Source organism: Peromyscus maniculatus, chromosome 20 (genome assembly GCF_049852395.1).
Source record: "Peromyscus maniculatus bairdii isolate BWxNUB_F1_BW_parent chromosome 20, HU_Pman_BW_mat_3.1, whole genome shotgun sequence".
Taxonomy (NCBI): Eukaryota; Metazoa; Chordata; class Mammalia; order Rodentia; family Cricetidae; genus Peromyscus; species Peromyscus maniculatus.
Window position 1 is genome coordinate 68,153,821 of NC_134871.1, and position 24,781 is coordinate 68,178,601.

Below are 24,781 nucleotides of genomic sequence, written 5' to 3' on the forward strand. Positions count from 1 at the left end.
CCTGGAACTTGCTCTATAGATCTGTAGACCAGGCTGACCTCGAACTCAGAGATCTGCCTGCTCTGCCTGTGTCTATGTTGTTAGCTTGTGCACCATGTTGAGCATGTGGAGGTCAGAAGACAACTTGTGAAAGCACTCTATTTACATCGTTTGCCCCCTCCTTCTGCTCCCTCCGACCGCTCCCAATATCCCCCTTCCCAGATTCACAGAAAAGCTTCGTTTTGAAGCACAGACTATTACAGAAATCTACAACTGGTCAAAATGCATAGAACACTGGCCATGGGGTGCCCGACACCAAGCGATACTTCTACAACACGACCCTACACTGAAGGCTCTGGGCCCATCAAGGGGGAAGAGGTGGAAAGATTGTAAATGTCAGGACCAGGGCATCTGCCGCAGGATAGTGTCTTCTAGACAGGACAGTGAAGCTGGACTCATGAAATCTGAACAATATGGTCACCTAAACAAAACCTGAAAAATGACAATTGACAATGCCAATGTGGATGGGGGGAGACCCCGCCCCTAGATGAAGAACCCCGAACAATGAATGACTGCTGAGAGAGATGTAATCGGTCTGCTCCAGGGATGAGCCCTCTGATAGGAGATCTACTCCCAAGCAATCAGCCCTAAGCACATACACATATGAGCAACATTAAATAAACTCTGCAGGTCATATTTGTGTGTGTGTGTGTGTGTGTGTGTGTGTGTGTGTGTGTGTGTGTGTGTAACAACAATTCAATAATAAGGGGCCATAACTGAATTTTTTTAAACTGTACAGAATTTTTCAGAGATTTTTTTTAGCCAAACATTGTATTAGATTTGAGAAGGTATCTGAAGAACACAGTGACGTTCTAGTTAACAAGGATGCACTTCTGGGGGAGGAGCCTAAGGGAAGAGATGTAGCAGCACAAAAGCAGAGCTGGGCAATGTTGGAGGGAAAGGGCTGTGTGTTTGCTTTTCAGAATTTTGTGCATGTATACAATGAGCATGCCTATAACCTACTCAGAGATCGGTGATATTTTTACATAATAATAGAACTAAAAGTGGATTATTGGCCACCTCAGGGCCCTCTTGTATGATGTAACCCACTAAAACAAGAATAACACAAAGAGTCAGCTTGGAGGACCCACTCAGAACCAGAGAAGACCTGCTCGGGGGTCTCAAGGGACTCCCTTCACTCTCTGAGGTCTGAAGATGACTTGAAGTCCCTCTGGCCATTGTTATTTGTGAAGCAGAATTTTGGAAAACTACCCTTCCCCTTGGACATAAAGACTATGAAAATAAACCCTTATTCAGAAGTCTCTTGTGGGCTGATAACCAACTAAGACTCATAACCAAAATTTAAAGAGCTCAGTGCCCAGAAGTCCCTTGCCTGTATCCCCTAGGACTAAGTCAAGAGACGCCCACAGAAACCAAGTCAGACCGGTGGCTCTTGTGCAGTGTGGGAAAGGATGTTATCCGGGCATCCTCCACTAAGCACATCTGGTTTTCCGCCTTGGGATCCAGGTAAGGATAAATCTTATTCCAATCTATCTTCTCCCAAAACTGCCCACTCTGGGAACCCGTGAGCATGGTAGTCATGAGCAGAGATCAGGAGGGGCCCTCCCCCATCCGCATTGGTTCACTTATGAACCTTCTAGCCATCCTTTAGGAAGAGAGACCTCTTTACCTCCCTCTGCTCTAAACTATACCTGTAACTGTCCATTCTACCAAGTGCCCTTCATCCCTCCTCCTTTGGGGAGAGGATATCTGTAACTTTCAGAAACTGAATGATGGAAGTTTGGCGTGGCTTTATCCATATCCAGTTCAGAGATGCTCGGGTCTCTGTGGACTCCTGTGCTAAATCCGGAGAGCGCAGTGAAAGTGTTGTCCTCACTTCCATTAGGAGGGCTCCCCCCTCCCCCATCTAGTTTCCATGAAACTGTCACTTCTGCTTGGGCTAGCATGCAAGGGGATTCTATTCGGCAGCAAACACACCCAAAAGAGATCGCTCCATCATTCTTAGAATGTCGAAAATGGAATGGACCTTGGGAAACGTCTAGCTTTCCAGAGTTTTCTTTTACCTCTGTTGGGGGTGGTGCATGGGTGGCATCGTGGAGTCCCAGGGATAGAACTCAGACCGTCACCCTTGTGACCCTTTACTTGCTAAGCCATCTGACCTATCCTACTGATGTTTTAAATGAAAAACTCAAGTGATTTACAGACTTCTGAGGGCAGAGAAAGGACTTGCAGCATTGTGAGGTGTCACGGCACTTCTGTCCGTTATTCAGACATCGCCATAGTCTGTCATGCCGATGGCCAGTCAAAATGTTTACTGCCGATTCGCTGTGCCAGTCAGTCCCCCTGCGGGCTGAGTTCGACCCCCTTTGAAAGCAGAACACAACACACTCTCAGAGTCGTGGGGTCTCTCTGTGGCTCCTTTCCTCCAGTGTTCTAACCCTGTTCCTCCTCCTCTTCTTTTCTAGTTCTCATCCTCTTCAAGCTTCCCACCCACCTTCTCCACTTTGGCCAGAAGGTCACTGCCCTGAGCCAGGAAGTGCTGATGAGCCGACACAGCAGAAAGACCACTGCCATGTAACCCTCCTGAGTCAAAAGTTTAATTCATCATTCCGGGGCTGCGTAGCAGTGCTGGACAATCTTCTTAGTTCTCATCCCTCAGATGGGACGCTTGAATGCTCCATGGAAGTTAGGAATGTCACTGAGTTTGTGCTCCTGGGACTGACCAGCAACCCTCGGACTCGGGTGCTGCTGTTTGTGCTGTTCTTGGTGATTTACCTCTTGACCCTCACAGGGAACCTGCTGATGCTGCTGGTGATCAGCTCCGATTCCCACCTTCATACCCCCATGTACTTCTTCCTGAGACACCTCTCCTTTATAGATGCTTTCTATTCCTCGGTCATTGTGCCCAAGTTGCTGAGGAACCTGATTTCTGAGTGGAAGACTATATCGTCCCTGGGGTGTTTCATTCAGATGGCCCTGGTCATATTTTCTGGGGCCACTGAAGCCTGCCTCCTTTCTGCCATGGCCTACGACCGGTTCCAGGCTGTGTGTCACCCACTGATGTATGTGGTCACTATGAATGGAAAGGTGTGTTCTGGGCTGGTGGTTATATCCTGGGCCATAGGAATCAGTGCCAGCCTGATTAACACCCTCCTGCTGGCTGAAGAGAACTTCTGTGGCCCGAACGTCATCCACAGCTTTGCCTGTGAGATCCCTCCCGTGCTCTCGCTGGTCTGTTCTGACCCCCACATTACTGTCGCCTCCATCCTTACAACCATGGTGATCTTAGGTCTTGGTACTCTTGTCCTACTGCTGGGTTCCTACAGCCGGATCATCCTGACAGCCCTGGGCATCAGCTCGGCCACAGGTCGGAGCAAGATCTTCTCCACATGCTCTTCGCATTTCCTCGTGGTTACCATCTTTTACGGTTCGGGAGTATTGAGGTGTGTCACACAGTAGTTCCTCGTCACAAACGCCGTGTATTCCTCTCCTAACCGCCCTTGGTCTACACAACAGAGCATGGCAATGCAGCAGGAAAGACTCATCCTGGAATTCCATCCTGGAATTCCCAAGGCTTGAGCTCCAGTCCAGCTCTGCTGTGGACTAGCTGCGCGGTTTTCGAAAGGCTCCCCTGAGCCTGGGGAGAAATGTACCTCCCTTTATCTCAGTTACCTCATACACTCTAAAGCAACAATAAGATTTCCCCTGCTTACTTCACAGAAATATTAGAAAAATATATCGGAAAAATTATAGTTAGGCGCAGGTGTGTGTGTGTGTGTGTGTGTGTGTGTGTGTGTGTGTGTGTGGTGTGTAGTCACGAGCTATCAGACATGTGTGCTATGAACTGAACTACAATCCTCCATTAAAGCAGCAGCATTCTTAACCACTGAGCTGTCTCCCAAGCCCCTAAATATATTTTAAAATCAAAGTCCGCAAGGAATATTTTTGATATGTTGCCTTTGTCCTGGTGAAGACAATGCCATTGAAAGGTGGTAATGCATCTTTGGGAAATAATCCAAGGGACTCTTAAGATACGCCTAATTATTTAATCATAAGGTTTTAAAAATCGTACGTGTTGCTCAGCCCATTTTTATCTCTCACTTTATTCACTGATTTTGCCTCCTCTTCCAATCCAAAGAAAAATATAACTAAAAATTTGTTCCACCAAGCATTATAAAAATAACGTGTTGGGGCTAGAGAGATGACTCAGTGGTTAGGAGCACTTGGTACTCTTGCAAAGGACCCAGGTTCAGTTCTCAACACCCACAAGGAGGCTCACAACCATCCACAATTCCAGTTTCAGGGGACCAGGAATCCTCTTCTGACCCCCGCTGTACCATATAGTCATATGGTACACATACACACATGCATGCAAACACTCATACACATATAATAATTAATAATAATTTGCTACGGTTGTGAGAGTAATCCTCAGAGACACACATGTGGGAAACAACGGCAGTGTTATGAACTAGACACGCAGTTGTGCAAGAAATAATCACCACTAAGTGTCTGAACTGTTGCGAATATAGAGAAAGGGTAACGTTATATCATGTCTATTAGCCAAGATGCTATGGAAATGCGTTAGCCCCATCCTAACCTGGACCCCTGAATACACAGAAGACCTTGTTTTCCTGGGAGAGTTCCCTCTGTGAGTTCACTCATGCTTGGAGGCATTTGAAGACAGAAATGACTGACTTCCCAATGATCGGTCATTTCTAGACGTTGCCATGGCGACAGTCCACTCGACCCTGAGGAACCTTTTGTGCACTCAGCGGGAGTGGGGTGCACCACAGCTGTCAGCAGTGTTGCGGTCCTCACCCTGAGCTCACTGTGCTCCTCTGTGTCGTTTCTCCAAAGGTACATGACTCCAGCGTGGTCCTCACCCTGAGCTCACTTTGCTCCTCTGTGTCATTTCTCCAAAGGTACATGACTCCAGCGTCTGGCTCGGCCCTGGAGCAAGTGCTGTCTTTACAGTACAGTGTGGTGACCCCGCTGCTAAACCCCCTTATCTACAGCCTGAAAAACAAAGACGTGACGGCAGCTCTGAGGAGGATGCTGACCAGGAGGTCCAGGCTGCCCTTGTAGCACAGGCTCTCCTGCTCCATCAGGGATGGGAGTTGCACAGGGAAGATGCTGGAAGGGACCTTACCACTCAGCCGCCTCTATGTTGCCACAACGGAGGACATTTCTCTTCCTCCACTGCCCTGCCCCTAGTCAAGGGACATTAGGAAACTTCCAGAATAGAGCAGGTGATTCCCGACTCATCCAAGAGACCCACTTAGTACATTAGCAGATCCTCGGGACTCCACTAGCCATTTCCATGGCTCTTGGTTTATCCCTTTCCTGGGCCTTTATTTTGTCTGTGCACAGAGTCTGAATCAACCTGTCAGACCACTGGTGAGGACATTGCCACATCTGGGAAAGCAGCATCTTAGCTGAACGAGACTCAACCCCCCATTTGTTTCCATCCCAAAGGACCCTTTGCAAGATCTAAATCTCCATAATAAGTGAACCAGAAATGAATTAATGTTTATGGAATCCTGTCTTCATTCATAAAAGCAGTGCCCAGAGCAGGGCTCACCACACCCACAGTGGATGAAGAAGTGATACTCCACATGAAGATGCCCTTTTCTTGCAGGCTTCTAGGAGATAGGGAGGGTGACAGTCACCACCTAGCTGTAAGTACCCTCATTGATCTGTGGATACAAACACGTCACCATGTGAGGTGACAGCGTGTAAATTCATTGTGGTGATCATTTCACACTATCTGCAGATCCCAAGGCCCATCTTTAACCTGTATCGTTTCATCTGGAAGAAGGAAGAGGAAAGGAGGGGCTGGCACCAGCCTCTGCCCGTCAGATGGGATAATCAAGCTTGACTGAGTCACAAAGCTAACATTTATTTTCACAAGACAATTCATAATTCTGTGAATACCATATTAATTATTGAATAAAGGAAATGCATCAGCTAATGGGGAGAGACCAGACTAGGAATAAGAGCTTGCCTAAGAGCTACAAACGCTGACCTCAAATGCCCTCAGCTGTCGCTTGTACAAAAGAATTTTATCTGTTTCTTCCGTTGAGTGTCACTGGATGTACCAACCACACTCCAGGGCAGGCCTCACGCTCAGAAGTAGTCGGCCAATGCCAAACAGACTCCATGCTTTTTGTGTGTTTTGAGTTTTGTTTGTTTGTTTGTTTTGAGAGAGAGAAAGAACATAAAGTTAGGTGGGTAGGGAGGTGGGGGAGAGTCTGGGAGGAGTGGGGAATGAGAAAGAATATAATCAAATTATATTGAATGAAATTCTCAAAGAACCAATGAAGATATTAAAATAAATGAGAGGTAGAGCTTCATGGGAATTCCTTAGGTCACTGAGACTGTTCTAAAGCAAGGTTGTAGGATCCCATGTCTCCTGTCTTCTCTGCCCCATTCCTCAGTTGAAGAATCACCGTTCAGTCCCACCTGCAGGCCTGCAGTGATTCACTACCATCCACCATCCTCACCAGGAGCCACTCCAGTGGGAGCCTCAAACCTTGGACTCCGAATCTCTAAGACTATGGAGCCAATAAACTCATCTCTTGGTAGGACAGCTGCCTCAAGCATTCCATAGTAATAAGGCAAAGGTGGCTGACACAGCCAGAACTGGGGTGCTGATTAGCACACCCCAGCTTTCATGGCACAGCCCCACCTCGATGGCATTTCCTCACTAGCCACTTGATGGAGCTGGTTCCTTATATTTTTCAACCATGAGGCCACCCGAGGCTACCGCTATGGCAAGTTGATGAGTAAGAAGAAAACGTGCAAGTTCAGTGGACAGAATGAGCATCCAACGCTGTCCTTTCACACGCGCCCACACTTGGGGCATGGATGAAACCCTGGGGACATGGAGAAGCCTTTGTACCATAACTAGTAAGGGGAAAATAGCATACAATGTCACAAGAGAGACAGCATCCTATGTTTAAATTCACACTGAAGTGTAATGTCTGATACCGGGTATTTCCAGAGAGTGTTTTCACTAGGGACAGGGCAGAACTCTGCTCCCCCCACACACACCTAATGTGTGCCTATAGATTCCCTAAACACAGGAGCTTCATTTGGGAGCTGATGACCACTAAGGCAAGAGAAGCGTGACCTGACCATTTGAAGCCCCAAAGGGTGGTGGGGTAGTGTAATCAAGTTCCCTTGTCAGCTTCTCTGGATTTAGAATTGCCATGGAAACACATCTCTGGGTGTCCATGAGGGTGTTCCCAAAATGTCTAGGTGAAGCCGAAAGACCCACCTTGGATGTGGGCAGCACCATCCCATAAGCTAGAGTCCCAGACTGAAGGAAAGAGAGAAAGTGAAAGGCAGTCCAGCATCTCTCTCCCTCAGCTTCCTAACCGCAGACATGGTGAGATCAGCTCCTGCCACGATGCCTCCCATGCCATGGAGTGCTACACCCCCAAACTGGGGGCCCCATCCTTCCTTAAGCTTTATCTGGGATGTTCACAACTATTAGAGCCCAAGGAGATCTTTGGACAGTAGAAAAAAGATAAGTTTGTTCCCGGCTAATCCAAAATGCAGTAAATCAAATTTTCAAAGTTTTGAAGCAGAAAGAGATCTCGGAAAGCCAGCTAAGCCAAAGCCTTCCTTCTCAAGCTGAAGCAGTCTGGACACACAGGATGGAGGTGAGCAGCACACACCCGGACCAGCAATGAGCAGCAAGAACAAATCGCAAGACCTGGATCTGGCTCCTCTCCCACACATCCTATACAAGGAAAGATCTGCAAGCAGCATGCTTGAAAACCAACAAGACTCAGGACACAGAAAGTCCAAATAAAAAGGCCCCGTGTGAATAAATTCTTAAGAATTGTTAACTTTATAGAAGCCTCTGTATATATGTGATTTCCAGAGACGAGGTCTTGTCATAGCTCATCTTGGAAAATGAAGCAATTCCTCGGCCCCCTCAATCATCTGTTGACTCATAACTATTCTGTCTTTCACCCTGCATCCTGTCAACATCCCACCTATACTTCCAAATCCAGTTCAATTCCCACCTTCTAGTCCAGCATGCTTTCACACCCCTGCAATCCCAGCACTCTAGAGGTTGTGGCTGGGGGACAAGGAACAGAAGTTCAGGCCTGAGTTATACAGTGAAATGCTATGTAAGAAAAGAATCTACCACTTTTAGACTCTGTGGGAGTCAAGGCATAAGTATGAGTGTGTGTGTGTGTGTGTGTGTGTGTGTGTGTGGTGTGTGTGTGTGTGTGTGTGTGTGAGAGAGAGAGAGAGAGGGGGGGGGGGGAGGGAGAGGGAGAGGAACAGGGAGAGGGAGAGGGAGAGGGACAGGGAGAGGGAGAGGGACAGGGACAGGGAGAGGGAGAGGGAGGAGAGGAAGCCGACCGAGGGTTGACCTGAGCTTTCATTTCTCAGGAGTCAACGGCATCGTTTTTGAGACAGTCTCTGGGGCTCACAAGGTAGGTAAGACTGATTGACTGCCCATCCAACCCCAGGGATCCTCCTGTGCCCAGCTCCCCAGAGCTGGAACCACAAGCACACACCACCCTGCTCAGCTTTTTATGTAGGTGCTAAGGGGCAAGCTCAGGCCCTCGTACTCGATTGGGGAGCCCTTTATCCACTGAACTAATTCCCCTGCCCATGAATGCCTTCTTGATCACATTCTTCCATTTCCCTCAAATACAAATCATCATCTTTCCTCTTACAAATACGCAGGGAGGGGCTGGAGAGATGGCTCAGCAGTTAAGAGCACTGGTTGCTCTTCCATTGGACACGGGTCCAATTCCCAGCACCCACATGGAAGCTCACACCTGTCTGTAACTCCAGTTCCAGAGCTTCTGACACCTTCACACAGACATACATGCAGGCCAAACACCAGTGAACATAAAATAAAAATATAAATGAACCATTAAAAAATTACAAGAATATGCAGGACATATTTCTAGCCTCCCTCACCATCCTTGTGACAATATCCCTGGTATTACAACTATTTGTATTATACTCCTACTAGTCCTCACAGGACGAACCCCTTTAACAACTTCAGATCCCCTGTGGGTCCTTCAATAAACTGACACACATAAAAAAAAAAAATGTTCTCCATGTTCACTCACGAGTTCACTCCCTGCAGCAGCAGGGAAGTGGCTATGACCTGAGGCTTTGGAGCCCCACCCCAGCTCCAAACTCCTATCCCTGGAGGAAAAAATGCCAGGTGTGTAAATACAAGTTATTAAGGTGTGTCAATGCAAGTTATAAAGATCTGAGGATGTGAAAACTTAAACTGTGATAAGAAAGTGATTTAAGGTATATAAAAAGAATGAAACGTTCCAGATTTCTTTCCCTCGCTAAACTACTGCTGTATTAAGACTCCAAAACTTTATTACTAACTTATCTATTAATGTCAAGTCTTAACATTAATAGTGGAATTCTGATAAGCTTTTAATCTAGCTCTGTTAAATACCACTACCATTATTATAGTCACAAGTTCAAGATTCTAAGTCCCCTCTGGATATTTTCTAAGTATAGACTTAAAAGTGCTTCTCATTGTGCTAAAACCATGTTCCATCTATATATACCCGGTCTTCTGGACAGAGGAAAGAGTGCTAATGCTTTAACCAGAATCATTTCTGGGTCCCCTGTGGCTCAAAGGCATGAGTCTACTGTTTTTTCTACAATGTGGATTTCAGTACAGATTACAAACAGTGAGAACATTAATGTGTCTAAAAGTTAATGTATCTAAAACTTACTTCTTTTTGTAAACTCAGAAAATTCTGGAAAGCTCCAGCTTCAAACAGGTCATCAAATGGACTCCAGATAAGTACCATCGATCAATAGCCTAAGGGTCCTCACCTACTGCCTGCTCCTGAGAGTGGGATCTCCTCTTCGCCTTTCCCTGGTCTTGGGACCCCACGCCACCACCCCCTCTCAATTACCAGGACCTAAGAAAAGAAATTTCCCCCTAAAACCCCTTAACTTTATTTTCTGCCAGGTCCCCTCATAATCTGCATCCTGGACAGCTTCAAGATGGCTGCCCCAAGTGGTCCAACCTCACAGCCTGCTTCAAGTAGGCCTGCGCTTTCCTAGATCAGACGGTCTCACAGAGCCTGGACAGCGAGTGAACAGCGGCTATCCCAGGACTTGGACAGCATCCCAGCTTTCTCAGGGCCCCCACTGAGCCCCAGACAACAGGAAGCAGTCTAGAGAGCATGGCTCCCCCAGTTCCCACCAGCTACCCGTTCTATTTCCTCACCTTCTTATAAAAACAAAAGGGAGGAATGTTAGCTGGCAGCTGCAGCTGCAGAAGCAGCGGAAGCAGCAGCAGAAGCAGAAGCAGAAGCAGCAGAAGCAGCAGCGGAAGCAGCAGAAGCAGCAGTAGCAGCAGTAACAGCAGCAGAAGCAGAAGCAGCAGAAGCAGAAGCAGCAGCAGTAGCAGAAGCAGCAGAAGCAGAAGCAGCAGAAGCAGAAGCAGCAGAAGCAGCAGCAGCAGAAGCAGCAGTAGCAGAAGCAGCAGAAGCAGCAGAAGCAGCAGCAGAAGCAGAAGCAGCAGAAGCAGAAGCAGCAGAAGCAGAAGCAGCAGCAGAAGCAGCAGTAGCAGAAGCAGCAGAAGCAGAAGCAGCAGAAGCAGCAGAAGCAGCAGCAGAAGCAGAAGCAGCAGTAGCAGAAGCAGCAGAAGCAGAAGCAGCAGCAGCAGAAGCAGCAGTAGCAGAAGCAGCAGAAGCAGAAGCAGCAGCAGAAGCAGAAGCAGCTGTAGCAGCAGCAGAAGCAGCAGCAGCAGCAGAATCCTGCCTCTGCCGCTGACAGCAGTTAAGTCACCTTCAGCTGTGCAACATGTGCACCCCTTAAAAGTGCCCGCCAGGCACAGCTCGCTTTCTCTCTCTCTCTCTCTCTCTCTCTCTCTCTCTCTCTCTCTCTCTCTCTCTCTCTCTCTCTCTCTCTCTCTCTCTCTCTCTTGCCCCTTGCTCTTCTCTTGCACTAACTCCGCTGCATGTGACGTGTTTACTTAGTGGCATGCCTTGGCAGGGCCCAAAGGTACCCACTTGGCCTTTTTTTTTTTTTTTTTTTCATTACATTGGTGACAGACACATCAAGCCAGGCCCTTTATTTAGAACAAAAGGGGACTCTCGCTTTGGTGAAAACACCATCGAGACCCTCACCACTAAGCAAGGGTCTGCAGTCCATTGCTCCAGCCACACACACACTTTGACAAAAGTCCTCAAGAGTCCAGCGGTGTCACTACAGGGTACAGGGCTCAGAGACGGAGCATCTTCATGGTGATGAAAAGAGCTGAACTGAGGTAGCCAAGAAGAGCCGTTCCAGAACTTGGGGCGGGAGCGACGAGGACATCGGGAGAGATGAGGACATCAGGAGCGACAAGGACATCAGGAGCGACGAGGACATAGGGAGAGATGAGGACATTGGGAGCAACGAGGACATCAGGAGCTCACAGCTTCTTACAGCGCCACTGTTCCAGCCTCTCAGAGCACAGTGGCTTGTGTGCCAACCTGGTCATGGAGAAACAGACAAAACCGGTTGGCTGACTGGGGCCTTTCTTTTTAACTCTCTATGCCAAGTGGTGGGTTCCCTTATGACACTGATTCCATTATAACACTTTCATACATGTATATCATTGTACTTTGCTCAGTTACCAACCACTCACATGTGCGCACGTGCGCATACACACACACACACACACACACACACACACACACACACACACACGCACGCACACACGTTCTCTCCTCTTGCTGGTAGTTGGCAGTGTCTTAGCACAAAGCTCCATTTAGCTTCTTCCTCAGAGTGACGTGAAAGACTGTAGACAAGAAATCGAGATTCTGAGATACATGACAAAGGCTTCTAAATGGAATAGGGCTTATTAAAATAATAATATTATTTGATAAAATCAAGAAAAGTGCAGATCTAGAAAAGGTGTGGAGAGATACCAAGGGCTTGCTCTAAGGCTAAGAACTGGCCAGGGGAAGGGAGACCTGGATACCCACCTCCCAACAGGGAACTTCGCACCAGAAAAGGTGTCACACAGGAATATCAGAGAAGAGCATTTTTAAAAATGGACCCTTTGGGTCTGCTAGGTGAGTTTTGTTTTGGAGACTCTACCCAAGATTAAACGGTCAGGGGTACAAGGAGAGGAAAATGCACTCATCTCAGGAGGAGGAGACAGAAGACACGATTTACCAGTAGTCGATTCCTTTGATAGCCAGGATCTTCTTGGCACACTTTTTGTCATCGGTAAGGTTGTCATCCACGAAATCTGGCAGGGTGCAGGAAGAAACGAGACAGCTAAGAGGTGCAGCTCAGAGAGGTGAGCGGTTCCGCTGTTCCCTGGGTCCAGGGGCCCTGGTTCTGAGCTGAAGGCTTGGCCCAGTGACTTTCTACGTGAAAAGGCCAATCTAGCAATGCCTCCCCGAGGTAGGGACTCCCTTCCCTTCCCCAGGACATCTCTGAGAAGCCATCAGCTTCATCACACCCTGAAAACGCAGACTTCAAGATTAACTCTCTCTGAACTCCGGGGGAGGACTCTCTGGGCATGTGGAGAGGACGACCGGGGACCAGGTTCTTACTGAGCATCGTCACTGCGTCACAGAGTTCTCAGAGCAGTGACTCCTGAGATGGACTGGGTCCCAAAAAGGAGTCTGCCTCTGAGGAAGGCCATGGAGGAGCAGGAGAGCAGGGTGAAAGAGGCTACTCACTGTCACAGGAAGTGCCGCAGATGTTCTCTGACTCGGGGACCTCGCTGCTCTTGCACCAGTGTTTGTTACTGATCTGGAAGAGGCCGTACTCTGTGCTGCCGTTGTTTCTGACCGTAGCTTCTGTGTTGAAACCACTGCTATGAAATATAACGCAGGTCCCTGAGGGAGACAGAAGAAAGGCGTTTCACAAAGATGTGTAGGAGCAGCGTAACTGAGGAACTAGTTTCCCGGCAGCGGACAAAGGCTTCCCAGCCCATCTCCAAAAGCAGTGAAGGACAACAGAGTGTCGCGATGAAGTGAGAAGGGGCAGACAATGGGAGAAAGAGGGACGGGAAAGCAAACTGAATGAGAGAGAACAGGAGTAAGAAGAGCTAAGTGAAAGGAGAGAGAGAGAGAGAGAGAGAGAGAGAGAGAGAGAGAGAGAGAGAGAGAGAGAGAGAGAGAGAGAAGAGAAGAGAAGAGAAGAGAAGAGAAGAGAAGAGAAGAGAAGAGAAGAGAAGAGAAGAGAAGAGAAGAGAAGAGAAGAGAAGAGAAGAGAAGAGAAGAGAAGAGAAGAGAAGAGGAGGAGAGGAGAGGAGAGGAGAGGAGAGGAGAGGAGAGGAGAGGAGAGGAGAGGAGAGGAGAGGAGAGGAGAGGAGAGGAGAGGAGAGGAGAGGAGAGGAGAGGAGAGGAGAGGAGAGGAACTGGAGGAAGTGAAAGGCAGGATAATAAACTCACATTCAAGCGCTGTAATGCCTTGATGGCCATCCATGTCTTCCACGGCCTGGTACACCTCACATTTGGTGAGTTGTGTGGCTTGAATGGCAGGGAACAAAATGTACACCAGGAACAAAGGAATGAAACCCATCATTTTGGCTGCTCCTGGATCTTGAAATGTGGACAGGACTCAGCTCCACCTGCTTTTATTTATGAAGGAAGCCTCCAGATCCCTGGCACCAGGTCTGACATCTAGGAAGATGATGAAGAAGGAGTGCTTACGCCCGAAATGGAAACGCAGAGCCTGCCAGCTTCCTTCCAACACTTCCCCCTAACTTTCCTCCCCGTCTCCCCACATCTCGTCAATGCTGAGCATTGTTCTCTGCCCACACAGGTCCACACATGATCCTGCTTCTCATTCAACTCTGGTAAACCTTCGTTTCTTTTAGGGTCAGTTCTAGGAAGCAGGATGTCTCTAACCTAATTTAGACAATACGAGTGAGGCAAACGGAAAACAAAGTCGGGGTTCACAGCCAGCTTGGTTCTTACTCCAAAACACATACAGAATGTGGGAAGGGGATGCACCACATCCTAGGATCAAAGTTGGCATTTGTCTGGCCAGCCTAGCCATGGAGCAAAGTCCAGGAAGAACCCCTTGATATGGTGGCTCACAGCTGAGCCTCAGAAAATGGGATGGAACATGGAGAACGTGAACATCAAATATAACTTGGATCCTAAGACTTCCTACGGAGGAAGACAGATAATTTGAAAAGTTTGTATGAAAATATCTAGCTATCCTATGAGCCATTGCCAAGCTCCCAACCCCAGTCACCACTCCCATAAGTAACTACAGGCAACATTGGCATTAATTAAGACATTGTGCCAATCCAAGGCTAATTTCATAATAACATTGTTCTTCTGAAAGTAGCTTATGCATAGCCCCAGAGTTGACCACAGACAGAAAAGGGTGGCCCAAATCATAGAGGATAGTCCTTTCAGCTATAAAGTCATCTACCCCGAGCAAGTAAGGCCCGGGTACTAGTTCTGAGTGATCTGTGTAACTTGTTGGCATCAAGTGCTGGATTCACAGTATCAGTAATCATTGCCCTGCTGCCTGCCTGTGCTCATCCTTATCCTAATCTATAAACCTGATTTCTTCCATTTCCTGAGGTTTCCATCCTAACCAAGCCACCTAAGACTTAAACACTGAAAGTCTTCCAATTTGTTATTATCTGTAAGTCTTCAGAGTCAAAGAAACGCTTCTCCATTGAATCCCATCTCATAACACAGCATGGATAGAGCCGGGCATGGTAGCCCATAGGTTCGATCCCAGCCCTCAGGAAGCAGAGGCAGATGGATCTCTTGAGTTTGAGGCCAGCCTGGTCTACAGAGCAAATTCCAGGATAGCTAGAGCCACATAAAAAAATAAAAATTAGGGCTGGAGAGATGGCACAGAGGTAAAAAGCACTGACTGTTCTTCCAGAGGTCCTGAGTTCAATTCCCAGCAACCACATGGTGGCTCACAGCCATCTGTAATAAGATCTGGTACCCTCTTCTGTCCTATAGACATACATGTATAGAACACTGTATACATAATAAATAAATCTTTTTAAAAAATAAATAAAAATAAAAAATAAAAACTGTCTCAAAAAAAGAAAGAAAGAAAAAAGGAAACACGGCATGAATGAAACTCATGTGGGAGATGTGGGAAACCAAGATGATGAACAGAAACTCCTGAATGGGGAGAGGCACGTGCTCAGAAACACAGCAAACGTGTTGCCACAAGCCCTGGAAGGGGGCAGGAATGGGAATTCTGTCACACTGAGCAAGTCATGTGGAGAATGTGAGTGAGGGTGGGGGGATGACCTTGAGCCATACAGGAGAACAGTTAGGCCTGGTGAAGTCTTCCCAACAGTGGCATCTATACAAAACGCCTCTGGCCCTGGGCTATGCACAAAGTAACTATGACAGAGTGAAATGGGAGTGCAGAGTCTTAGGGCCCACAGGGGCTTTCTACACTTCCAGGCACTCCCACTCGCCTGTAACACGATTGAATCTCTGCCAGTGCCGGCAAGCAATAAAAAAGCAGTATAAGGCCCAGGAATCACAGCTAAGCCCAGAAGAGACATCAAGTGTGCCCTAGGAAAGAGGAACCGTCATTTCCCTAGAAATGTTTGTAAAAAATGGGGCCACCTGGGGGTAGGTAGCTGATGGGAACAATTGCCAACATTCAGAGGAAGATGTCAGTTCCTGGAGGTGGAACACAGACAAAGATCTCGGCACCAAAGGAGGAAGAAACGGAAAGACATAGGGAAAGACAACTGGCCAGCGTGGAAGGCTCCTGCCCAAATCTCCTTTCCAAGGTGTGGGGAGTTAGTGAGGATCCCTCACACAGAGGCTGAGATCTGAATCAAATGGCGAAAAGGGATTTACCACACACTCTTCCGGACGTCTTCAAAGATATCCGAAAATACCTGTTCACTCTATCTGAAAAAGTTAGTGTTTCTAAAACCAGGAGTCATCTTTTGTGGACTTCTGGAAACCGAGTCCAGCTTCTGCTTCAGCAGACTGTCATCCGACCCAGTAGTCTGAAAGTGAATGGCACTGGATTGAGAGGCTGGCACTGCCATTTGGAGTGAACATCTGAAAGCCAGAGTAAAGTTATCGTTGCCTCTTACGGCTAACACTCCCATTCTGTTCCACTTCATTTCACAATTCAGAAAACCACACCAGGTAGAGAACGAGACAAAATCTTGGACTTGACCCCCAGACTTTTGTTGTTTAATTTAGTTGGGTTTGGTTTTTGAAGACATGGTCGTGGATTTCGTTTTTAATTTACAATCAAAATCTCATAAAGAAATGCCAAGATACATCACAATGGATCACCTGTCTTCTAAACACATTCTTCCTTGTTCTTATCCTGATCAGTAGGTCAGTCCATCTTCCAAGGATGGTGATTCCTCTGTGTCCGCTAGTCTCTTTGCCTGAGCAACGTAGAAGAACTTAATCACAGCTGCGGCTTGAATTTTTTAATATTATTTTGTGCATGTGTGTGTGTGTGTGTGTGTGTGTCTGTGTGTGTCTGTGTGTCTGTGTGCACACTGTGCACGCGCGCGCGCCAGCATGTAGGTCATAGAACAACTTGGGAGAGTTGGTTTTCTCCCTGGACTCCAGAGATCAAACTCAGGTCTCAGTCTTAGCGGCAACACTTTACCCTCTGACCCATATTGCTGGTCTGGACCTGTAGCTTAATGTTTAAAATATTTTAAAATGCATCATGTGTATAAGTGTTTTGCCTGTATGTGTCTGCGCATGCCTGGTGCCCATGGAAGCCAGAAGAGGGCCTCAGATCCCTAAACTAGAGTTACAAATGATTGTGAGCAGCCACATGGATGTTGGAAATTGAACCAGGGCCTTCTCCAAGTTTCTGTAGCTGGTGAGATAGTTTAATTAACTAAAGTTTAATGAAATCCCTATTAAACCTCCAAGACGCTCTTGTTCACAGGGCTTAAAGATGCAGAGATGAGAAACCGTAGTTCAGAAAGGATGTCAGCGGCAGGGCTGGTAAGCAGGACGGCTGTTTGAACTACTTCTGGTTCCCAGGCCCATGAACTCTCGTTACTAGAGATAGACCTATGTAATGGTCATCTGTTCTATTAGGGAGGATAGCACATCATTCCCAAACAATATTACTCAAATCCAATTTTAAAGACTGCTTTCTTTTTTTTTTTTTTTTTGGTTTTTCGAGACAGGGTTTCTCTGTGTAGCTTTGCGCCTTTCCTGGAACTCACTTTGGAGACCAGGCTGGCCTCAAACTCACAGAGATTTGCCTGCCTCTGCCTCCCGAGTGCTGGGATTAAAGGCGTGCACCACCACCACCCAGCTAAGACTGCTTTCTTAATCTTAAGAGCTGCATGCAGTAAGTTTACTGGAGATGAACTTGGGCGTGGGGCCAGCGGCTGGGGGTTCTGGAAGCGGGATCGCCCAGAAGAAGGTGAATTGTATTGCTACTACATCAAAAGCTTCAGATGACCCTGAAAGAGCCTCTCAAGCTTGCTGGCCCTGAAGAGTTGTCTCCACCAACAACGCCTATCTCAGCTTTTCTGTCTATTAAGTGGACTTTGATGAGATCTGCTCCTGGGAAGTTGATGTGATCTTAGGTAAGTGGCTGTTTTTAAAAGAGGAAAATTATTTTTCTTCTCTTAAACTCATGGTGGCTTATTCGTATGTTTGGGAAATGTTTTTAGCTCATATTTTGCTAACTTAATCTGTAGATCTTCCAAAGAGGGTTTTATTTATTATATATGTGTGTGTATGTTTATTTATGTATCTATTTATTTATTTGTGTAGAGCCTGATGCTTCGTGCATGTTAAGCAAGTGCTCCATCACTCAGCTACATCCCCAGCCCAAGGAGGAAATTTAAATAAGCCTCTCCCATAGTCCACTTTCTCAGCTTGGAATTTCCTTGACTGAATACAATAATGTACATGTGAACTTCAGATTTGAGAAGATCAAGATGATGGCTGTATATTCTCTTCTGAAAAATTTTACTGCTATAAAATTGTTTGTTTGTTTGTTTATTTGTTTTTCCAAGACGGGGTTTCTCTGTGTAGCCCTGGCTGTCCTGGAACTCACTCTATAGACCAGGCTGGCCTTGAACTCAGAGATCTGCCTGCCTCTGCCTCCCGAGTGCTGGGATTAAAGGCATAGGCCACCACCACCTGACAATAGATAGTTGTTCAATGCATAAACTAAGCCACTGGTGAACACCTTTTTGGTATTTTTTCCTGTGGAAGCCAAATTAACAGAAAGTGCTTGCCTATCATCTGTAGTGACAACCTTAACTATCTACATAGAAATCTCCAAATATTGAAATTTATAATATAGTATGAAATTTGCAGTATTTTACATGGCTGAGGTGAGCATGTAGAATGTTCATTTGCAAAAAAAAAAAAGTTTCTGCCCTCTGTATTACATTATAAATGACCAGAAAGGAGAAATATCTTATTTTTATTAGCAATAACAAATCACACTGGGGCTGGAGAGATGGTTCAGAAGACTCTTCCAGAAGACCTGGACTTGATTCCCAGAACCCACATGGCAGCTCACAGCCATCTGTAACTCCAGTTCCAGGGGATCCGATGCCCTCTTCTGGCCTCCACAGCCACTGGACATGCAAGCAGTACACACAAATACACACAGGCAAAACGTCATACACATAAAAAAAAAGTGGCACATGTTTAAGAATAAACTTATTAAAACATCAAATCTATATGAAAAGTACTATAAAATATTACTAGAGTACATAAAATAAAATATAGACAAGGGGAAATGTATTTGTTTTGAGATTAAAAGTTAGATGTAAGATATAAGCTTTTTAAGTTGGCATAGTAGCATATCCCTATAATCCCAGTACTCAGGAGGCAGAGGCAGGAGGATCACTGAAGGAGATTCCAGCACAGTGGGGACTCCCTCCCAGACCCTAGATTTGGCACAAACCACACCCAAACACCCATTTTCACAGAGATCCTTTACTAAGCAGGAAAGAAAAGTTAAAGTGGCTGCTTTCTGACTCAGGCAGAAAACAGCAGCAAATGACCTTAACCGAAGAAGGACAACGTGACCAAAAGTTTCAAGCCCTTCAAGAATGAGGATATGAGGATAAGTCAGAGCATCATGTAGACCGTCTAGACCACTGAGATCAGCGGTTCTCAATCTTCCTAATGCTTGGACCCTTTAACACAGCTCCTCAGGTTGTGGTGACCCCAACCATAAAGTCATTTTCTTTGCTACTTGATAACTGTGATTTTGCTATGGCCATGAATAGTAATGCAAATATCTGTATTTTCTGATGGTCTTAGGTGACCCCTGTGAAAGGGTCATTTGACCCTCCTGGAGGGGTCATGACCCACAGGTTGAGAACCACTGACCTGGATCAACAGTGATAGTTCTCAAGGAGGAGAAGAATCTAAAAATTATAGGAAAGAAAGGAAATGAGTGTTAGTTGCAGCCTACAGACCAGCTTCAGCAGTGGAAGCTTTAATTTGTACCACTAAATGTCTTCGGAGTTTACCCAGAATCCCAAGGGCACCGTCCCCAGGTCTTAGTAGAAACAGGCGAGTCCAAGTAGCACACAGACAGGCTAGAGAAGACACTGTGGGTCAGCCAGGTTCTCTCCCCGCTTTCAGGCTAGATGCTCATTTCTCCAGAGCCAACGGGGCTCTGCTGGACCCCTCTGTGTCTAAGAATCCCTCCCCAGGGAAGAGCGCACCTTTCCTTCAGGGGGAAAGAACTGTTCAGGGCCACCCCAGCAACATAACCTTCCCATGAGGCTGGCTAAATGATCTATTCTCTCTCTCTCTCTCTCTCTCTCTCTCTCTCTCTCTCTCTCTCTCTCTCTCTCTCTCTCTCTCCCTCTCTCTCTATCCCCCCTCTCCTCCCTCTCCCCCGCCTCCTCCTCCCCCTCCTCCCTCTCCCCCTCCTCCCCCTCCTCCCCCTTCCCCTCCTCTCTCCCTCCTCCCCCCTCCTTCCTCTCCCCCCTCCCCTTCCTCCCCCTCCTCCCCCTCTGCCAGGTCACCCTTCTACCACCTCTACCTAAACCCTACCATGGGTATTGACTCCGGATGCAGACTCCAACAGCAGGACTTCTTCAACAAACAACTCCGTTCTCTGCCTCTTCAGTGGCAAGACCATCATGCTTCATCCTTCCCAGATCCCGGTCAGTAAAGTATTCCAGGCAGAGACCCGGTGATGGCATCGCTTGCCCCGCTTACTCCCTTCTCCTGGGGCATTGGAATCTTGGGCCATGCTTTGCAACAGCTGAAAGCAGATATCCCGTATCTTTTGTGCATTTCGTAGTTGCTCATATCAGGAGGGCTGGCGTGAGACCCATCACTCCTTCATAGGTGGAAATTGCTGTCCTTTTTAACTTTTTAAAGCCTGTACTCCCCTCAGCTTCTGACTCGTACTTCTCATACTCCACTGAAGCCATCTTCTTCTATTTCTGTAACCTCAGGGAACCATGCAGCTCTTTGGGGGCAGGTTATGTGGTACCGATGCCTATTCTACCCTCGTGAATCTGCAGGTAAGTCCTATGTCCTGGATGGCCAGTAATGACTAACTTGTTGAACTCAGAAATATTAATTTTCTGAACAAATAAGATATTCCAAAAGATATTGTCTTCTGCTGAATAGAACTAGAGAATAGCAGGAACATGTTCCCTCCTCATTTAGTAGAAGATTAGAATACAATAATATGTTTTAAGATCCTTATCACTCGGAAAAAAAAACTTAATTCATTCAGCCAGGCAATGGTGGTACACGCCCTTAATCCCAGCACTCAGGAGGCAGAGGCTGGAGGATCTCTGTGAGTTCGAGGCCAGCCTGGTCTACAGAGCGAGTTCCAGGACAAGCTCCAAAACTACATAGAGAAACCCTGTCTCAAAAAAAAAAAAAAGATCCTTCTCAACTTACAGCTTCAGTAAAAAACTGTGCAAATTATGCCACATCTACATAATGAAAGGGAAATTTTTAAAAATGCTTAAAATAAGTGAAACATCAGGATTGTTGTATGTATGCTAATTGTGGCCATGTAGAAAAAAATGCATATAAAATCCTACAAGGAACTCTACAGTCAAATAATAGTTGTTTTGACTTACATGTGCTAATGACACATGATTTTTTTTTAATTTGGCACAGATTTTTTTTATTAATTTTTATTAGCTCTTCTCCCATATAATACATCCTGACTGCAATTTCCCCTCCCTCCTCTCCTCCCAGCTCCTGCCCCCAAATTCTCTCCCTCTCAGATCCACTTCTCCATTTCCCTTCAGGAAAGAGCAGGTCTCCCAGGGATATCAACTGAACATGGCATAACAAGATGCAATAAGACTAGGCACACACCCTCATGTCAAGGCTGGAAGAGGCAATCCTGCAGGAAAAGGGTCCCAAGAGCAGGGAAAAGAGTCCGAGATACCCCAACTCCCACTGTTAAGACATTTTGTCCTGGCTGCCTAACTTTGTTCATAAATGATGACTTGGTATCATCAATTGTTCCACACCAATACTTATTTTTATTTCCTGTCTTCCAACCACATCCTGAATTTAGGTGATAGTTCATGTAGCCTTCTGAAAGCACATTTTCTCACTAGAGCACCTTTCAGAGCTCATCAGGAAGCTTACTGCTCACGGTGACATATTGTAAGAGTGCTGTATTGAGACTGCTGATGATAGAGACCATTGTTCGATTACATCTACTTTATACATTGTTCCAGGATGAAATGTTGTCAATCAACCTACAGGAGACAAGTCAGCTTACAGTCTATGTGGTTCTGCTTATCTGGTGTCTGCCCTACAATGCTTAAAATCAGGAGGTCGGAGGTAGCCAACATCTGAAGACAGTTTCTGTGGACTAACTTTTTCCAGGGCAACCCACCATGGCTTTGATCTTTTTTTTTTTTTTTTTTTTTTTTTTCTTTTATTTATTTATTTATTTTTCCATCACAGGCAATTTATTTTGTTCTATTCATTCACAGTTAATACAGAAAATACTTGGAAACATTTCCATATAATATTTGACACAGAAATCATCAAATAGAAGTATACAATGTTGACAGGAGGCAGTACATTTATAATTTATAACCCCAAATGTATTTATAAATTAGAAATGGAAAGATCTACAAATGAAATTATGAAGGTTCACCAAAGTCATTTAATCTGTCAGTTTCTCAGTCATTTTTATGTCTTAATAATATTCTATTGTATGAATAAGCCACATTTTATTTCTCTCCAGTATTTGATAGCTATTTGAGTTGTTTTAACTTTTTTACTATTAGCAACACACTGCTGTAAACCTTCATGTACATGTTTCATAGGTGCACATTTTCAGTATTTTGAGGTTATATTCCTAAGGGTAGAATTGTTGAGTAACAGAGTAACAATGTTTTGCATTTTGACCAACCACCAGACTGTTTTGCCAAAGTGGCACACCATTTTACAATCTCACCAAATCCTTGTTTTTAAGGCTCTGATTTTTGTACAAAAGCATTCAATCATTCTGTCAGACCAAACCAGGAAAAGTAAGCTATAGTTCAGAACTGTTCTATTCCATTTACTATGCAAAGCCAATCTTGGCGTTTGCAACTCTCAGCCCTTTTGAGTATTCTTGCAGTGTTCACCTTTTCCTCCACCACTTTTTTTTTTCTTCTTTTTTTCTGGTTTATTTCTATCTATTACAAATGTTTAAAAAATCCTCCATCAACACTGCTGATAGCAGCAGAACCTTGAGAAATATACCTTTGGTTTGCCTCAGAAAAGGAACACATATTGTACTGTAAAGTTTATAAAATTGGCGCAAAACATTGTAATAATGTTACAATACCAGTTTTAAGAGTTCAGTAACTAATGGGGAGACGATGGGATACATGCAGAACTGTGAAAGCGATCTCACTTAGCCTGCTGTACACGTAGACTGTAAATCTACATTCAGATCATTTCTGAACTAAGACTATCATCTCAGTTTATCTGTTGAGGTCAACCAGGAAACCCTAGAATATACCTTGATTTTTGCAAAAAAACAAAATAGGGGGAGGGGTTTCTTCAGCATTTCAGTCCACGAGTAACAGTATCCTAACAGGCAAAGTGTTCTCTCACTGTCAACATAGAATGAACTGCTGCTGGAGGTCAACTTGGGCTTTAATTTGCATTAGCACTTACATGCATTGTAGTCCAAGTTGTTGACCTCATGACTTTGAAAAGTAACTCTAAAAAAGTAAAATGGCCCTTCTTGGAAGACTAAAGAAAGACATCCAGCCACAGTTGTAAAAAAGTCTCATCAAAACAATATACCCTTTTATGAATTACGCCTCAATTAAAAAAAAAAAAAGTAGCCCCAAATAAGAAGCAGCTCTGAAAAAGAAAATATAACTTAAGATATTTGAAAAAAACAAGGTGAATACAGGTTTAAAAGTAATTAAGATATATTTTCTTAAGGCTATCTAGAATTAGGCTTTAAAGAATTCTACCATTTCAAGTTTACCACTAGTTACTAGATACCTATTTACAAACAAGATGTTCACCTTTTTTGTTCCTTTATCAAGAGAAAAATCTACCTTCAGACTATGAGGATGGTGATGGGTAGGGACTAGAAAACAAGATTCAAACAATCCCATGCAAATATCACATTTTTCAAATGGAAGAACTCCAAACTGCACTAGAAGTTCCAATCACTAAGACACTTTCCATTGAAATGATTTAAGTACAACTACATGGCACCAAGGTTTAGGCCTAATATAGGCCTGACAACCAAGTCCTTGTTTTCTGGAAGAAAGGCCTCAAAAGTCCCACTCAATTCCATATAACAATACTTCAAAGATCAATTAGGTTTTTCTTTCCTTAATATTTTTGTTTTTGACTTCTAATCCTAAAGACTAGATTAAAACTTAGCTCATTTCCCAGAAGGCATTGCTTCCCTTTGCTCTATGAAAGAGTCCACCAAGACCTCTTCCTCAAAACCATCTAGCCCCCAGCCTCCAGCCTTTGCTTATGATGCATCTTTCTCAACATCCTGAAAAGGTAATGTAGGTAAAATATGCTCATAAACATTAAAACTAGTTGTTAGAAAGACGTAACTAGCTTTATAATTTAAGTTTTAAAGCATAAATACTTGCAGCTTAATCTGCACTGACAATGATTGTCGAAGCCTAGAATTCAACATTTACAAATTCTCATTCACACACACAAAACACACTATTATCCCACAACTTGTGTCTTGAGAGAATCTTCTGCTTTTTAAATCTTTGGCCTCCCAGTCAATCCCAAATTCAACCAACTTTTCCGAGTTCTGGTAGTTACCTGGACCACTGAGGCATTGCCACACGACTTCTTCTCTTTTGAAACATCCTTTTTCTCTAGATATTAGGATAGCTACACCAGCTTGTTTCTTCTGTGGTGTATGTTGGTGTGGGATTATCTATTGCTTGATTTTTCATGGATGTGTTTAGCTTCTTTGGGTTGAATTTTCCCTTCTAGTGCTTTCTGTAGGGCTGGGTTTGTAAACAGGTATTGATTAAATCTGGTTTTATCCTGGAATATTTTGTTTACTCCGCCTATGGTGATTAAGAGTTTTGCTGGGTATAATAGTCTGGGTTGGCATCCGTGGTCTCTTAGTGTCTGCATGAGATTTGTCCATGATCTTCTAGCTTTCATAGTCTCTATTGAGTAGTCTGGTGTTATTCTGATGGGTTTACCTTTATATGTTACTTGGTCTTTTTCCTTTGCGGCTCTTAATATTTTTTCTTTGTTCTGTGTGTTTAGTGTTTTGATTATTATGTGGCGAGGGGACTTTTTTTTTGGATCCAGCCTATTCGGTGTTCTGTAAGCTTCTT

The 24,781-nt window shown here is 45.2% G+C and overlaps 2 protein-coding genes across 2 annotated transcripts; one reads left to right on the forward strand and one right to left on the reverse strand.

The window, feature by feature from the left end:
* The first annotated feature begins 2,469 nt into the window (after nucleotides 1-2,469).
* Nucleotides 2,470-7,856, forward strand: Or5bs1 (olfactory receptor family 5 subfamily BS member 1). Its single transcript, XM_076555706.1, has 2 exons — nucleotides 2,470-3,443; nucleotides 4,926-7,856. The coding sequence occupies exons 1-2, from the start codon at nucleotides 2,680-2,682 to the stop codon at nucleotides 5,086-5,088; spliced, it is 927 nt and encodes a 308-aa protein (XP_076411821.1). The 5' UTR covers nucleotides 2,470-2,679; the 3' UTR covers nucleotides 5,089-7,856.
* A 3,224-nt stretch (nucleotides 7,857-11,080) lies between these two features.
* Lalba (lactalbumin alpha) lies at nucleotides 11,081-14,811 on the reverse strand. The gene is made up of 4 exons (XM_006974369.4): nucleotides 13,419-14,811; nucleotides 12,702-12,860; nucleotides 12,187-12,262; nucleotides 11,081-11,498 (listed from the first exon to the last, which is right to left on the reverse strand). The coding sequence occupies exons 1-4, from the start codon at nucleotides 13,549-13,551 to the stop codon at nucleotides 11,438-11,440; spliced, it is 429 nt and encodes a 142-aa protein (XP_006974431.1). The 5' UTR covers nucleotides 13,552-14,811; the 3' UTR covers nucleotides 11,081-11,437.
* Nucleotides 14,812-24,781: the final 9,970 nt, after the last annotated feature.